Consider the following 15,781-nt stretch of genomic DNA (forward strand, 5'->3'; position numbering starts at 1 on the left):
TTAGCTCAACTGGAAGCTACTTAGCTGAGAAGGCTTTTAGAGTCTTGTCTTCCTCAACCCATTCAAACTACCTCATGATGGGATGCGCTAAAAGCACACACATGAACCTTCCCCCGTCTCACTTGTTAATAGTTCATTAGCTCCAGTAATGAAATCAGAGATGCTTGATCATGCATGTGCATTCTCTTGTCCCTACTTGGAGAGCTTTAAGGTCTCATGTGTTAAGTAAAGACTGCAGGATTTAGGAGTCCTTCAGTCAAACACTGGGTAATTTCAACTTAATGCCTTCACAGATCCATAAGCTCATACAATATATAACCAACATGCAAAGGACAATTTGCTGTCCATCTCTTGTGGCAACTGTTTTGATACTGTGGAAAATCTCATCCTCTTGCCCAGGGAACACAACAAGTGGGCAAGCCTACGTATGTGAAGGTATACAGATATACCTGCAGGTATGCAAGTATTGGAATCTTGTTGGGGAGTGGCATCTTGCAAGGCCAGCAGTCCCTAGGTAACTGTATCAGTAATATCACATAAGGCTGAGATTGCCTAGGAAACTATACCAAAATCAGCAAACATCGGTATGCACATAGCAAAAATGTGACCAATGGGGAAAAAGTAATTAGAGGCAGGAAGGAGACAAGAGTGGAGAAGGGAAGAAATCCAGGTGGATGGGGGAAGAAGCAGCATGGACAAATGGAGAAAAGAGAACATAACGGTGGCTGTTTAACTGCCTGCAGGTGGCTGGTTGGTGTGCTTGTCTGACAGAGCCCCGTGCGTGATCACCACAGTCTTATAATCATCTTCTTACTAAAATCTATTCCTAACTATTTTTTGTGTGACTATATTCTCCATCCTCTGTGCGTATGTGCAATCACTAGCAAAATCCAAACTGGATTAACCGGCAAGTAGGACAAGAAGCCTGGGTGTGAGCAACTGGAAGGACAGGGCTTAAAAGTCCCCAGACTGTGCTGGGCCATGAGGGTGATGCCAGCACGGCTCTGTGCAATCATGTGAGAATGCCAATGCAAAGTGCTCTGAGAGCATGCTGCTCCAAGGACCTGAATCTCCATCTACTACTGCTTTTACAAAGCCTTTCATCTTCAAACCCCTGCTAGGGACTGATGGCTCACAGCACAGCACAATTTCCTCCACAGTGATGACATTGAAAAGAAACTTGTCGTCCTTGACATAGCTCAGAGAGTGCACCGAACATGAAAAAAAAAAGTGAGATGACTTGCCAAAACTACACCACACAGTCATAGTCAGAACCAAGAATGTGACTTCAGATTATGTGTGTCCCAGTCCTCTGCTTCTTAGTCTCTGCACAGACTCAGGGGAGGCTGAGGGTCTTGATTCAAAGAGCATGAAACTCAAAGGACTACATAAGGATGACAGGATAAAGGAGAAAAAAAAAAAGGAAATTCTATAACTTGCAACACGTTTTATAAATCCATAGTTTGCCTACTCCTTCAGTAAAGTATGAAGTCATCTTCTCCCATCTCTGAAAGGATGAAATAGAACGTGGAACCAAGTTCTGGAATGGTTTCTGTACCAGGAAAAATTGAGTAGGCTGTGACTTGCCAGTCTGGAGAAGAGATGGCTTGGGAAGACATGAGACAGGTCTATGAAATCCTAAATGGCCCAGATAAGATGGACAGGGACTGACTGTTCACTGCCTCTTCTAAATACAAAAAGTAGGGGTGTTAAGTGAAGCTAGTGAAAGTCAAGTTCAGAATAAACAAAAGGAGGTCACTCTTATAGAAGGATGACACATCTACGCAACTCTTTGTCAAAGGGTGTTATAGATGCAAGAATTTTACATGGCTTCAAGGAAGACTGAACAAGTACTTCCATCTATGTGCCAAAGCACACCACACTTAGGAAATAGCTGAAAATAGTTGAAGGCTGGAAAAATATTTGGGACTGCGAGATACTCTTGCTGTGTTCTTACCCTTCCTTCCACACTCACTTGTGCTTAGAGCCTTGATCTGAACCAGTGTGGCCACTCTCATGTTCTTCAGGTTTTCCCTGGGTCTGTGGGAGGACTTCTTGAAAACAGCACAGAGAATTTACTGTCACATTCAGAACTTAAGAAAGTGCAGGAAAAGACGTTTTCAAATTTTAACACAGTATGTCATTCCCTAGGTATTAGGAATTCATAGGTATTAAGAGAAATTAAAGAGGGAGACAAAGAGGATGCTCTAAACTTCTCAAGTAGAAATCAATACTCTCAGTTCCTGGTATTTCTCTCTTTTGACTTTAAGTTGCCGCTATTGGTTCTGCCACAATAAGACCTGTCTCTCTCTAAAAAACTTCCTAAAAAAAAGCAATTCACTTTGCTAACTCTTGTCCAGCAATATTGGCATCATGACTATAAAAATGTCATTGATTGCCACCAGCATATTTCTCTGAGTAAGCTTAATTGACAAATATTGAATGTTGAAAAGCTTACAATTTGATTTAGAAAAAGAGAAACACAATAAACACTTTTCTCTCCAACATTGTAGAAGGCATAGTTATGAGGTATGAAGAACAGATCTGGAGTCCTGCTGGTTCATCAGGTGCGTTAGCTTCCCTTCACCTAGTATGCAGGCAAAAAAATTCTCTTCTGTTTTAACATGCACTTGCTAGTGGAAAGAGCTGGGGAAGAATGGCAGTGCTGTACCCTACAGACAAGGGCAAGATGATGGCTTTTGTTCTCTTACACATACAAGGAAACTTGAACTGCAAGCATTCTGAATTTCCAACCTGAGATATCATTTTGGACTGAAGATCAGAAGATAAGGCTTACTTTATTTGTTCTCAAACCTGAATGCTATGTCCTGCTCATCTATGATGACACCAACCTGAGCGGTGTGGTTGATGGTCTAGTGGAAAAGGGATGGCACCCAGAGGGACCTGGACAGGCTTTAGATGTGGGCCTGTGTAAACCTCATGAAGTTCAACCAGGCCAAGTGCAAGGTCCTGCACCTGGGTCGGAGCACCCCCAAACATGGAGACAGCCTGGGCAATGAATGGACTGAGAGCAGCCCTGCGGAGAAGGACTTGGGGGTATTGGTGCATAGAAAACTGAATATGAGACAGAAATGTGGGCTCGCAGCCCAGAAAGCCAACTGTACCCTGGGCTGCATCAAAAGAAGTGTGGCCAGCAGGTCAAGGGAGATGATTCTGCCCCTCTACTCCACTCTCATGAGACCCCACCTGGAGCACTGTGGTTCAGCCCTAGGGCCCCCAGCATAAAAAAGACAAGGATCTGCTCAAGTGGGTCCAGAGGAGGGCCACAAAGATGATCAGAGGGCTGGAGCACCTCTCCTATGAGGACAGGCTGAGAGAGTTGCGGTTGTTCAGCCTGGAGACGAGAAGACTCTGGGGAGACTTTCTATCAGCTTTCCAGTACTTAAAGAGGGCCTACAGGAAAGATGGGAAGAGACTCTTTATCAGGGATACTATTGATAGACAAGGTGTAACGGTTTTAAACTGAAAGAGAGAAGATTTAGATAAGATATCAGGAAAAATTCTTTACTGTGAGGGTGGTGAGGCACCGGAACAGGTTGCCCAGAGAAGCTGTGGATGCCCCATGCCTGGAAATACTCAAGGCCAGGCTGGATGGGGCTTTGAGCAGCCTGGTCTAGTAAGAGGTGCTGGAACGAGATGATCTTTAAGGTTCCTTCCAACCCAAACTATTCTATGATTCTATAGTTTTCGTTTTATTTTTTTTTCTCATTGGAAAGTATGTTTTAAACAAAAAAACTTCTGTAAATACAGAAACAATATATTATTTAATGGAATTTTTCCTGCAATGCAGGAAGCTCTCCAGATTAACTGAAAGAGCTTTAAGTCAGCTTTCCTGTTAGGTAGCTATACTGTTAGCTATGCAGCCATGAATAACTACATTTTTGGCATTAAAATGGATCAGAGCAAGTTATTTTCTCATTGGATCCTGTCATATTTCTGGTTTGATTTATTCCGTATGTTACTGAAATAAATCTTAGGTGGAAGTGATAGGCCTAATTTATCTTATTTTTTTAAAAGATCTGTTTCAACCTCATTTTTTTTGTTGTAGGCCAACCCTAGGCTGGCTAGCCAAATGTAATGAGAGCTCATCAGCTAACAAATTTGTGTAGTTTATTTCTGTGCACAAATTATTTTCAGAACAGCAATAACGCTAACTGAATTATATGGAAGATGGATAATGGGCAAGCACTTTGAAAATAAATGTCTTAGTCTTGCTCTACTATTTGTTAAGACTAATTGCTTCACATTTGCCCCTCAGCAGCTGGCCAGTTGCAATGTGTAACTCCAATAGACTGAAACATGAAAATGAACTGAAACATGAAACATCTAGAAGACAAATTCCACCCTAAAAACAGTGTTGTAACTACTCATGCCTCTGGCAATACATATACTGTGACTAGGAGAACTCCTGGCTCGCAAAGAAAAAAGCATGATACAGTGGTGTTGTCATCTGTTGCCCAACCATGACCTTTATGCACTGCAAACGCCTACTGCAAATCCCAAATAAAGTCCCTAGGTTGAATCCTGTCAAGTAGTTATTAATTTCCAGAATTTACTCATCTTTTCATTTTAGCCGTTCACTTTTAATTCTGATACACTGTAAACAGCCGATTGAACACAAGGGAGTCCATAACAACTCATCTACTCCTAGGGATGACCAGGAACAGGTGAACAATAATGTGAAGGTTAGTTACATTCAAATTTCATCTGTTATTTCAAAAATAACTGTGGTCATCCAAGAGCTTCCAAATGGTAATTATGACCCTGTGGGCTGGGCTATCTCACTGGGCATAAATCAGAAAGGAGTAATGCTGTATCACCTCACATGATCCAGGAACACACATTTCTCTGTTAAATATAAATATTCTTTGGACTTTTTAAGAAACTATTCAACTGCTTCTTCTTCAGAGGAGATTAGATACTGTTCCAGTGCAGTAACTTCCAGTTTTAACATATTCCTAACAGGTTCACATCCGTCTGCATTTCTGTTGATGCTATCCTTTGCCTTATTAATTCTTCACCCGCTATATTATCTGCTTCAGATTCCCTCTGTGCCTTTGCATTACCAGGTAAATATGCTAAGACTTTTTTAGTCTTTTCTTGTATTCAAGGTTTTCTTTTCTTATGTTCATTTTCATATGTATGCAGATTTGTAATCTATCATCTCTGAAAAGGGGTGATCAAGATCATATATCCCTGTACTACTCCAGTTAAGATATCAACCTGCTTTACATAACAGAAATAGTATTTCTGTGCTATCCCTTACACAATAGATTCCAGCAATGTGCTTGTCTTCTCATAGCCATATCACAACTCACTAACTGATACAGTCATGTTTCTCCCTGTCATTCCAAACTGTAAGCCCTCACCTTCTCAAATATTTTTTTAATAGTCCAACACGCAGTCTTCCTCTACACTAGTCCCTCCCAATCTGTACGAATAACAACTTATATGGTTTACCTAATCATTTCCAAAAGGCACTATAGCAATCTCTTTACAGAATTTCAGCTAATTACCTTTACTATACTTGTTAAGGGAAATCACAACTTTTCTTTTATCAAAGAAAGAGATTAGATTATTTGGACACAGCCTACCTTTGGTAAACACGTGCTATTTTATTCCATTTCATATTTATTCCCAGTTCTCTATTATTTCCTGACATATTAATTCTATTACTTCATGTAGTGTTAAAGGTCAGACTAATGGAACCATTTTTATCCCTCTTACATATATCCCTGTTATACTCCAATTACATACCTCCACCCCTCTTTTGATAGATTCATTAAAAATCCTTACTATCAGACTGGTGATTTCATGCCTTGTCGTCTCAGGGTGAGAGGAGATAGCTTGCATTAACTTAACTGCATTAAGCTTTTTGCATTTTGCTTCTGCTTCAGACACTGTCATTTATAAACTAGTGCAACAACATGGGGAGGGGTCATACTGGATCAGACCAAGACCATCTCTGGGCCAGGATCCTCTCTGTAATCAGAGCCATAAACAGATGGCTCAGGAACACTAAGAACAGGACAAGCAGATACAACACTTCTGCCTGTTTCTCTCTGCTTCCAACTATTTTCAGCTCAGAAAATTTCCTGTCATTCCTCTTTGGTATTCTGTGTTCTCCATGTTCTGTTTGCTGCCTTTGTTGAAAACTGAGGAAAAGTTTCAAACGTTGTATCACTGCTCTCGGATGTAGCACATCCTCTTCTCTCTAGATCCATTTGAGTGACGGACATATTGAGAGATTTCCAAGAGTCCCTCATCACAGTCTGCAGTCAAATACTTTGTCATTCTGTCTTTTACTCACTCATATTCTTCTTTATATCATTCTCACCCTTCCTTCTGCTGGAATCCCTCTTTACCTTCATTCCTTTTATGTTGTCTGCCTCTCTTCTGCTTTACCAAACCACGTCTTCCTTGCTTCTTCTCCTCATTCTTCAGTGCAGCGAATGGCTTCATTCTATTTCTTTTCCCCTAGCAAGGGCCTTCTACTTCGCTGTCAAGGTTTCTTTCCCATCTCATCTTGTCTCTTCTCATCTTGTCTCATCTCTGCCTTTGGCCACATTCTTCTATGGAACATGTTCTTCCTCTCCCAGTCATCTGTTCTCCTGACCTCTTATTCAGTACCAGTACTGTTTTCTCTCTCTTTTCATCTGTTATGTTTTCAAATTCTCATCTGACACCTATCATCATCTCCAGCTGCAGCTGTAGTTCTTGGATCTTCTCTTTCATGATCTCCTACCATAGCAAAACCTTCTGGCAGAGATCCACCTCCAGTAATATCCACTCATTTTCTCCTCTTCTTCCCTTTGTGTTAAATCTAGTGCTATCTCAGTAGCTATCAATCACAGTTTTTTTCTTCCTAATACCTAGCCTGACAGAAACAATAGTGGAAATCAATTGCTGCTTCTAGCCATTGCATCCTTGATCCAGATCAGCCACATCTCCTTCATGATCTTCCACAGTTCCCCTTCAGCAATGATCAAAGGCAAGATGGCCTCAGAAAGTGTTTAGCTGGAAAAATTCTGTTTCAATTACCCCATGTAGTTCACAGTATGTAACCTATCAGTTGGAAGCTCCGCAAAATCCACATCTCCATTTGCTGACTTCGTACCAGAGGTACAGATGCAGATGTCACCAACCTTAAATTTCCATAGACCTATACATGACCAGATGTTATGCCTGTAATAAGTAATGCCTGATTGTAGTCTTGGATTACTTCAGGTTGCACGTTTCCAGTTAATGACTGGAAAATACACCAGGTTTTCATACACTTCAAGCTGACCCATCAGCTTCACAGTGTCTCTCAATTTGTGAGACTGGCTCTGCATAAAGATTTCCCTTTCACTTTTTCAGTGTATTGACTTTCCGGCTTCCCTGCAGTCTCTCTGGGAAGTGCTAAGAGTGAAAAGCAAAGCAACAAAGGAAGGGATCAAGGGTGCCTGGATTTCAGCTTCCCACTGTTGTCAGTGGAGCATGCAGCAGGTTTTTTACAATATGGTTTCATTGGTAGAATTTTTATTTCATTTTTATTTTCAGCTTTTAGCAGACCACCCCATAATTGTATCATTGACTTCAGGCTTAATTCACAAAAATGTACTCAGGTGAAAGGTTTATCAGTTTTAGAAAGGACTGTGAATTCCAACGGCACAATTCACAGGAAGAAGCCTGTCAGAACATGTTCCTGGTCTGTTTATAGTATAAGGGTTTTGATGGCACAGTGCTGCTGGGTAGCTAAACCAGCCAAATCCTCTACAGTTGAACCAGCCATATGGTACAAAAGTGCTAATGCCAGTTTCAGGAGACATCAGCGTCTATTACATAGTTATATCTTACATTGATATAGATCTACACCTACTATAGGGGCAAGCTAAGAATTGACTTCCATGTTTCTATATTACAGTTCTCATTGCATTTTTCTCCAGTCATTACAGAAATTATTTCAGTTTGCCTTCTAAATAGCTTAACTTAGACTGAGGGGGAAAACTACCACTCACAATTCTGTATAGATCAAAATCTGTGAAACCCTAATATAAACTTCCTGAACCCCCTGAAAACATTCTGGAACATGGAAAAAATCTATCAGGGTTGCCTTATGGCATTCTCAGTGCCTAAAGTGGGATGAGATTTTTAAGATGGGTATATTGTCACTTTAGGTTAATGGACTGTGGCATCCCTGCAAGGCCTTCCTTGGGTACTCCTCACAGAGCAGCCTGGATTAGGAGCCAGTATCACCCTCACAGCAAGACCACAACTGCAGCTTGGAGCTTGGCAGGAGTTATGATACTTGCTACTCTGAGAAGCCAGACTAATGGAGGTTACTCCAGTTCAGCTGCCCTTGCCATTCACTCTGCTACTACATAAGACTCAGAGTGGCTGATGAACTCTTGGGATGATCACATCACCATGACTGAGGTATCACCATGCTGTGTAATTACTGACCATAGCATAGGACTTCAAGCACTGGAGAGAGACACTTCTGTCACTTTCCAACTGTATGAATAAATGATGCACCAAAGACCCCCCGCAAATTAGGTCAAGTATCCCAGAATCCTTATGCAATTTTAAGTATGTAGGCTTTGATTTCAACTATTATTAACTTTTATATAAATTATACACCATTTATGTGTATATAACTAGAAAATATATAAATTAAAATTCTATAACATTATCATTAAAATAATAAAAATAGAGATATGTGTTTCAGTACAGTGCTTTAGTAACATTTTGAAAGAATCCTAAATTTCCACCAATCCTCAATTAGCATCATATGGGTTTCACCTTTCTCAAAGCAGGAGGAAGGTCTTTGCTCATGACCTAGTGGGGCTCATTGACAGAGCTTGAAACTTGGCTTGAAGGGGAGGGGGATAATCTCAGGCTTGACCATGACAAGCTGTGGGACGACACACCAAGGTTAGAGATATGGCTGACTCTCTCATCTAGAGAGATTATTCAGTCTAGAGCTGACTCTGAAGAATAGCCACAAGCGGGTTGAAAACTTATGGGTGAGAATTACCTGTAAGTTTTATGGGTAAGAACACCTGCTGGAAAAGTAGCACAACGAGCTGTAGGCAATCCAGGAGACTCCTGGGGTGCATTGAGGACAACTTTTTAATCATGAGGTAATAGACAGCCCTACCAGAGGGGATGCAATACTGACCCTGTTGGTCACCAACACAAGTCAGCTAATGGGTGACGTCAAGACTGTAGGCAGCCTGGGCTGTGATGATCATGCACTGGTGGAGTTCGCAGTCCTGAGGGATATGGGTCAGGCGAAGAGTAAAGTCAGTATTCTGAATTTTAGGAAAGCAGAATTCCAGCTCTTCAAGGACCTAGTCAATAGGAACCCCTGGGGAACTGCCCACAGGGACAAGGGAGCAGAACAGACTGGCAGATCTTCAAGGATGCTTTCCATAGAGCACAAGAGCCCTCAATGTCCAGGTGTAAGAAATCAGGAGAGGAAGGCAAGAGACCATCATGGATGAGTTGAGAGCTGCTGGTCAAACTAAAGGGCAAGAAGGAAATGCACAGGCAGTGGAAGGAAATATTGCACACATTTTTAAAAAGGGCAGAAAGGAGGACCCTGGGAACTACCAACCTGTCAGCCTCACTTCTATGCCTGGAAAGATCATGGAACAGATCCTCCTGGAAGCTATACTAAGGCATGTGGAGGACAGGGAGGTGATTCAAGAAAGCCAGCATGGCTTCACAGAGAGCAACTCCTGCCTGACCAACCTAGCGGCCTTCTATGATGGAGTGATTGCAACAGTGGACAAGGGAAGAGCTACGGATATTATCTATCTGCATTTCTGTAAGGCCTTTGACATGGTCCCCCACAACATCCTTCTCTCTAAATTGGAGAGATACGGATTTGATGGGTGGACTGTTCGGTGCATGAGGAATTGGTTGGATGGGGGCATCCAGAGGGTAGTGGTCAACGACTCAATGTCCAGATGGAGATCGGTGACAAGTGGCGTCCCTCAGGGGTCCATATTGGGACCAGTACTGTCCAATACCTTCATCAATGACATGGACAGTGAGATCAAGTGCACTCTCAGCAAGTTTGCAGATGACACCAATGGTGAAGTTGACACACCTTGAGGGATGGGATCCCATACAGAGGGACCTGGACAGACTCAAGAAGTGGGCCCATGTGAACCTCATGAGGTTCAACAAGGCCAAGTGGAGGGTCCTGCAGCTGGGTCAGGGAAATCCCTTGTATCAATACAGGCTGGGGGATGAATGGATTGAGAGCAGCCCTGCGGAGAAGGACTTGGGGGTATTGGTGCATAGAAAACTGAATATGAGACAGAAATGTGCGCTTGCAGCCCAGAAAGCCAATTGTAACCTGTGCTGCATCAAAAGAAGTGTGGCCAGCAGGTCGAGGGAAGTGATTCTGCCCCTCTATTCTGCTCTTGTGAGACCCCATCTGCAGTACTGTGTCCAGCTCTGGAGTCCCCAGCACAGAAAAGACATGGATCTGTTGGAGTGGGTCCAGAGGAGGGCCACAAAAATGATCAGAGGGATGGAGCACCTCCCGTATGAGGACAGGCTGAGAGAGCTGGGGTTGTTCAGCCTGGAGAAGACAAGGCCCTGGGGAAACCCTACTGAGGCCTTTCAATACATAAAGGGGGCTTATAAGAAAGATGGGGACAAACTTTTTATCAGGGCCTGTTGCGATAAGACAAGGGGTAATGGTTTTAAACTAAAAGAGGGCAGATTTAGACTAGATATAAGGAAGAAATTTTTTATACTGATGGTGGTGAAACACTGACACAGATTGCTCAGTGAGGTGGTAGATGCCCCATCCCTGGAAACATTCAAGGTCAGGTTGGAGGGGGCTCTGAGCAACTGGATCTAATTAAACATGTCCCTGCTCATTGTAAGGGGTGGTGGACTAGATGGCTTTCAAAGGTCCCTTCTTACCAAACTATTCTATGATTCTACGATTTATTTGCCTCTCAGATGGAAGATTGTACCTAAAACCTGTGCATCACTTAGAACTATTTGTAAAGTCACACAGTGTTTCTACCTATTTCATTCTTTTATCCCTTACATACTAATCAAAAATGAGACACAAACATGATAATGCACAAAAAAGAAAGCCATAAATCTCACTTGGAAATCACATTCAAAGACAAGATTATGGCTTCACACTGTTTTGTACTCCCATAAAAAGTACACCAAAATGGAAATCCTGTTTTGGAAATACAGTTCCTAACAAAAATTAACTTTTGCATTTCTTACGGTTGTTACTTGCCAACTGAGAGAACTAGCTACACAGTCAGCACGACCTGCTAAATTTCACCTGACTTGCATTATGGATGCATCCACCACCACTCTGAGCATGATTCTTCCAGCATTATGAAATGTACCTGTAACTCCAGAGAGGTTAACTTTCTTCCTTTCTTCTTCTCCTCTTCTTTTCTTGCTATCTGAGCTTTTGGTTTTTCTTTCTCTTTTGACCTTTCCATTTTCTGAAGCTCCTCCACATAGGCATCATAGATCTTCCACTGAGAGATAGACAGAGACAGAATTTATCAGGACCTGATTATACTCCAGAAAACAGCCATTTACACCATCACAAAAATATCATAGTCCTCACAACAGTAACTCTGCCACTGGAATTAGCTGAATACAGATGGCTTGTTGCACAAAAAAGTTAAGCATTGAAGTCCAAGATTTTTAAAGCTTGATGGGGCATGTCTTATTTTGCAGGAACACATTATTGCATTCTTAACAATTTCTTTTGCCAACACTCTTCTTGGTGCTTTGACTCCATATCTTTTTTGTAGGACTTTCTGTTTGGCTAATTTACCAGTGTTTAATAGGAAACATGCATTAAACATCTGCTTTATGACATTTCTCATGTGGTGTTGGAAAATTAAATTGTAGCTGCTTAACACAATTTAAATCTTGGACTCCAACTCCACAGCATATGATCAAATGGAAACTGTGAGCAGTTTTAGATCTTTTGCTATGCCACATGCCAGGAATGTCTTACTAGAGTAGAACCAAAAATATTTTTTCTGCTTAAGAATTATTGATTAGTATTGGAGTTCTAGTATTGTATCTGAAGCAGGTACATTACTTTCAGAACAAAACAAAAGGCAATCTATTTCTGACACATCAGCTTAGGAGAGGGAGTACGATTTAAACACAAAATACAGTGTAGAACACTGGAATAAAGAAAGGTAGCAGAAACTTTAGCAAAAAAACTGCATTGTGTTGTAAATTTGAAGGCAGAAATGAGGTGGAAAGATGTTACAAACAACAGGAAAAGGGCAAAGAAGACATGATGAGAAGTGTAGGAGAAGGAGCAGAACAGAAAACGTGGGAAGAGGAAATTATGGGCTTAAGGACGAACAAGAATGAAAAACAGTTGACAAAAAAAGAGCCTGCATTAAAATATTATTTTATATCTACTCAAATTTTCAACAGAATAAAAGGGAAACAAGGGAAAACTTTCCCTCTTAGTTTTCAAACATTTAATGCAAAATTTTAGCAACAGCCTGATTATCTTAAATAGCTCTGTTCTCTCTAACTTTCAGGTCGCCTCACTGTCAGAAAAAAATGAAAGGAAAGGCCAGCTGGACAGAGGGAAGATCTCAGGCCAATTACTCTATGATTGCAAGTTCAGGAACAGACTGGGTTACAGTTTTCAGCTTGAGAGAGACACCTTTGCTCCCCCCCCAACACTTTCCTATAACCACATTTTTGAAGTTGCTGCCATTACCTTATACTTTCTTCTGGGTGTTCCCATGGTACACTGGTAACCAAACAGTATTTTCAATACCAGTTTGGTACACTGTTTTAAAATAATGCTTGCAACAGTGACAAACATAAATACATTTTGTAAATACCTATGAGAACCAATCAGAAGAAATGTCTGGATTCCCTTTCCAAAGAAAGCTATAGCATATTTCATGTGTAAAATGTCCTGCAAAATATTATTATATTTTTTTTACATTTTCAAGAGATGGAGAAAATACTGTATAACAATTCTGTAACAGTTCTGCATCATGAATAAACAGGACATTTCCACTACATAAAACAGAGCTAAGTCTATTGCAACAGGTTTAAAGTGGGCCTTCTACATTCCTTATACTGTACTTCTCATTGGGTTCAGCTTCGGGCTTTAGAAACCTGCTTTTGCATACAGCTAACCTTAGACAAAGTAAAAAACACAATGTTGCATATATCAAATTCTTAACAACACTCCCAAAAACTCCATGAATCCTTGTAAATTCCCAGCTGTACAAAATCTTTAGAGGTCTCCACTCTCTTAAACACAGTGCTCAAAGCAAAGCTAGCACACAGACATGTCCTAAGTGCTTTTTTGTTATTTTATTCCTGCAATTGAGACCCCATTGAACCTGCCTCTGATGGGATCAGCTGATGGAGGTGTCCTGCAGCTGACCAGGTATTGAATGCTGGATTACAGCTCCCCTAAATACCCAGCTCACTCACCACACAGTGATGGAAGGCCTTCAGCAACAGGACAGTCCCCACCTCAAAGACAGCTGGGTCTCCAGAGAAGTCAGTGCCTGCAAGAGGCAGTTGCAGTTGTGTCCCTGTTCCTGCACAGCTCAGCTGCAGCCCATCTCCTGCTGAGTCCAGAACCATTCTCATACTGTCATTTCCCCATTTCCACTCATTTAAGACTCTAAAGTAGATTGGGCAGAGTGGCTGGTAAGTGGTAGATCAATTAAAAGCAGCTAAACAGAGACACTTGACCTTAGAAATATAAACCATTAGTAAGTTCACCCATTAAGGCAGAAATGAGGGCCACACTAGCTTGCTTTCAGATTTAAACCAGAGATCAAAGCCACAGTACGGGAATTCATTCCACTGCAAGGAATGCAAATGTAGCAAATTCAGTTTGTCCTTTTTCACATCTGAGTTTCCTAAATATACTCTAAAAAACTTTAAAAGTAAAAAGGATATACCTGGTTAGCAGTGGCTGAGAAATCTTTACAAGGTGTAGGTTCCGATTGACATGCTCTTTCCTGAATGAAGAAAAAGCATAAAGAAGTGTAATCTTTGCATTGAAACTCCTTGCAGTGACACAGTCCAGCTGTGGAAACAGCCTTCTCATAGCAGGTAGTTAGAATAATATTGATCTAAGATTGATTCAACATCCAAATGACACCCAGAGCAGTGCACAAACATTATCAGTGATCATGCAACTAAAAACAGACTTTCTTGTGGACCAAAAGAAGGTCCACAAGACCTTCTGATTTTTTTCCAACATACTTAAAATATTTAAATTCAGTATTTCATTTTGAAGGAGTTGGAGTGGTCTGTTTCACCTCTACCATTTGAAACATTCCTCTACCAGTTGTGGGATCAGTTATGATACCCTAGCAGATCTGAGAAGTTTTGACCTATATATTAAAAACTCACTTGGGTACAGCAGTCAAAACAAGAAAGTTGAACAGAATGATAACCTACAAACAATTCATTTGATGTTACTGAAATAATATTTTTATCACCCTTACATCAACATTCTGAAATAAATGAATGTTTCTGTGAAACTTTCATTTCCTGGAACAGCATTTTCTTTCAAAAAGCTGTTGTGTCAGGACATTTTTAAGAAGCTGCCTGTAGCATTTCACTGACCTCTGAAATGAAGCAGTCTCAGAGGTGGAAACTGCACATCCTGTACAGAATGTACACAGCAATACTTCACAGCTATTTAAGATCTATATTCTGCTTTCAAAGGCAGAATCACAGAGGCACGCAAGCCTCTCCCAGTGAAATCAATGTGAAGAAAATATGCAGATCTGGGGGCAGAGAAATAAAAAATTCTGCGGCCTCCACAGGGATCTTTGGAAGATTCAGAATCTTAGCTCAGACTTTGCAGTAAACACTCCACTGTTGAATAAACTCTCCTGAGACTCTCCGTCTCTACCAGTGAGCAGAGATAGTATTCCTTCTAGGACATAGTAGCTCCAGCAACACAGTAACTCTTAGATTTCTCCAAGACCATGAGATGTAATAGCATCTCATTTTATGTGTAATGGCTGCAAGAAGGCAGGCACGCTCTCTGGGGAAGCTGTATATACTTTGATTCCAGGGCAGCAAGGAAAACAAGAGAATTTTCTCTCCGAAACTTGTATCTCCAATTCAGAAAGCTCCTTTTTGAGCACTCAGCTGGGGACCAACATCACTGGTACTTTTCAGTGAGGAGGCCCTGTGAAGACAAACTCGCTGGGAATGGCTGCAGGCTCAGCAAAGAGCTCAGGGACGGAATGTAAGGTCTTGGGTCTGTAGAGATTGGAAAGTGCATGCACAGAGTGGGATGAAGATGTACCATGTAGCAGCAGCAAAGATTTGTCATACTTACATGGGTCTGCTACTGTAATACCTTTGCTTAACAGTAGGGTAAATACCTTTATCCTTTTAATAGGATAAAGGAGCACTTAAACTTCTGCTTCATGGGTAAGAATTGAAGTACAAGGCCTTAAAGGGACTCTGTGGCAAAAGAAGATAGAATACATGGATTCCAAGCTCTCAGCTATGGCCCTAACCATCGTTTTCTGCTTTTTTAGATGAGAAAATAGACATGAAAAATGTTATATCCAAGCAGAGGTTTAAGGATTTACAGTAGCACCAAAACTTCACATAGGCTGTCCAAGAGTCCACGAGGCAAGAATTTTTCTATCACCATTTTCATAACCCCAAAAAATTTACCATAGTAAAACACTGTCTTTTTCTCCTAACAGTATCTACAGAGATCACAGGATATGACACA

General features: G+C 41.2%; 1 protein-coding gene across 1 annotated transcript in view; it reads right to left on the reverse strand.

Annotated features, from left to right (window-relative positions):
• DNAI1 (dynein axonemal intermediate chain 1) overlaps positions 1 to 15,781 on the reverse strand; it is a 162,938-nt gene that overhangs the window by 125,360 nt on the left and 21,797 nt on the right. The window contains exons 9-10 of the mRNA XM_054186993.1: positions 13,974 to 14,033; positions 11,400 to 11,537 (exon numbers count right to left, since the gene is read on the reverse strand). Coding sequence (XP_054042968.1) covers positions 11,400 to 11,537; positions 13,974 to 14,033 — 198 coding nt within the window. The remainder of the gene's footprint in view (positions 1 to 11,399; positions 11,538 to 13,973; positions 14,034 to 15,781) is intronic.

This window comes from Rissa tridactyla, chromosome Z (genome assembly GCF_028500815.1).
Source record: "Rissa tridactyla isolate bRisTri1 chromosome Z, bRisTri1.patW.cur.20221130, whole genome shotgun sequence".
Lineage (NCBI taxonomy): Eukaryota > Metazoa > Chordata > Aves > Charadriiformes > Laridae > Rissa > Rissa tridactyla.